The 1,508-nt window shown below is 40.2% G+C and overlaps 1 protein-coding gene across 1 annotated transcript; it reads right to left on the reverse strand.

Moving 5' to 3' along the window:
* Positions 1–581: 581 nt before the first annotated feature.
* On the reverse strand, positions 582–1,508 carry DI09_314p10 (uncharacterized protein; the record flags this gene model as incomplete). The annotated part of the gene is made up of 1 exon (XM_013382563.1): positions 582–1,508. A coding segment is annotated over one exon (927 nt), but the record flags the coding sequence as incomplete, so codon positions are not given.

The following is a 1,508-nucleotide window of genomic DNA, read 5'->3' on the forward strand; positions in this document are numbered from 1 at the left end:
TAAAGTTAATAAAAGTTGACCCTTTTAGGTGGCAATGCTGAAGAATTTCCATTTGCACCGGCAACCCCCTTTTTGCCCTCAATCCTAAAAGAATGACAAGCAATTAAATACTGTGAAAGTAGCAAAGAGATATCATCAGGAATATGGAAAGACGGCTTCAGATCCCCCCCATTAAAATCGGAAGCCTTGGAAACTTCACATTGCTCTATCTTTTTCTTTTTAAAGCGAGAAACGAACGAAGGCTCCAAATTACTATGCAAATCAGATCCATTTGGGCTATTGAATAGCCAATAAATTGAAGCACAAATAATGCTCAATGTTTTCCCCTATCAATATTATGAGCGGAAACGATACCGTCCCTGTTGGACTTTCAAAAATGCCTATTTTTTTCTCAGTAACACACTTGACAAACGACTCCATAAACTCATGCTGGATCGGATACGGATCCAAAGGGAAGCCCCGATTGTGCATTTAAATTTAATTCGCAATTAAATTAAATACGCTAGTGTGTTTACACACTTGAATTGTTAAGGCAGCCATTGGGAAATTTATTCAATTCAGCAAACTTGCATCAGTAGCAATTATGTGGACTTTGCTAATCCGACACGCAAATTATCAAAGTCGTAGATAGAGTAATACTCGCGCAGGAAAATATCGCCAACAATCCAAATTGGACCTGCTGGTGGAGGTATATCGATACCCATAAAGCCTGAAATGCAAATTCGAGCCGTTTGGATTACATATTGCTCTGGTTTAAGGGCAAATTCAGCCCCTCCAAATTTGAGCACAAAATCTGGAAGAGAAGAGAGCGAAGAACAGGGAATAGTCCAGGCACCACCAAAAGTCTTTTTAGCCCCAAGGATGGAATGTATAGCCTCTGCGTCCGCGGTTGGAATTGCAATTAAAGAGGTTCCAGTATCGATTGCGGTTGCAGTTACATTTGTTATTGATGATGATATCCACACCGTTTCTGGAATTGGCTTGTCAGTCATTTTTAAGCTTGCGCTTTCGAGTTTAATTTGCCAATATCCCTTTCTGGTAATGGGGCACCAAGTGATAGGCCCAGTATATCTAGAATCGTCAATCCCTCCAAACAAGATTTCTCCACCTTCTGGAGAAGATTTCTTTTTACTAGATAGCCAAACGGAAAAGATTCCATGCGAAATGAGATTTTTTTGAATCATATTGTACAATGGAGGAACGACACCGTTAACGGAGACCTCAGAAAATGCCAAACCAAAGATCCCATCGAATTTACCAAAGGCAAATACAAGCCCAGGTTCTTTTAATGTTTCGCCAAATTCTTGATTCTCAATTTCAATATCTCCGATACGAAGGGTATCTTTTGATATGATCCCTTCGACCGAACCACTTCCATATCTAATGGCAAAAGATGTTCCGTTTGGTAAAAATGTGAACGACTTGGTAGAATCATATTTTTCATGTCTAAGGCAGGCGATTGATCTGCATTTGACGGAGGGTACCCATAGGTTTGCAGAACCCGTGTC

Source organism: Mitosporidium daphniae, assembly GCF_000760515.2.
Source record: "Mitosporidium daphniae strain UGP3 chromosome Unknown contig-314, whole genome shotgun sequence".
Classification (NCBI taxonomy): Eukaryota; Fungi; Microsporidia; genus Mitosporidium; species Mitosporidium daphniae.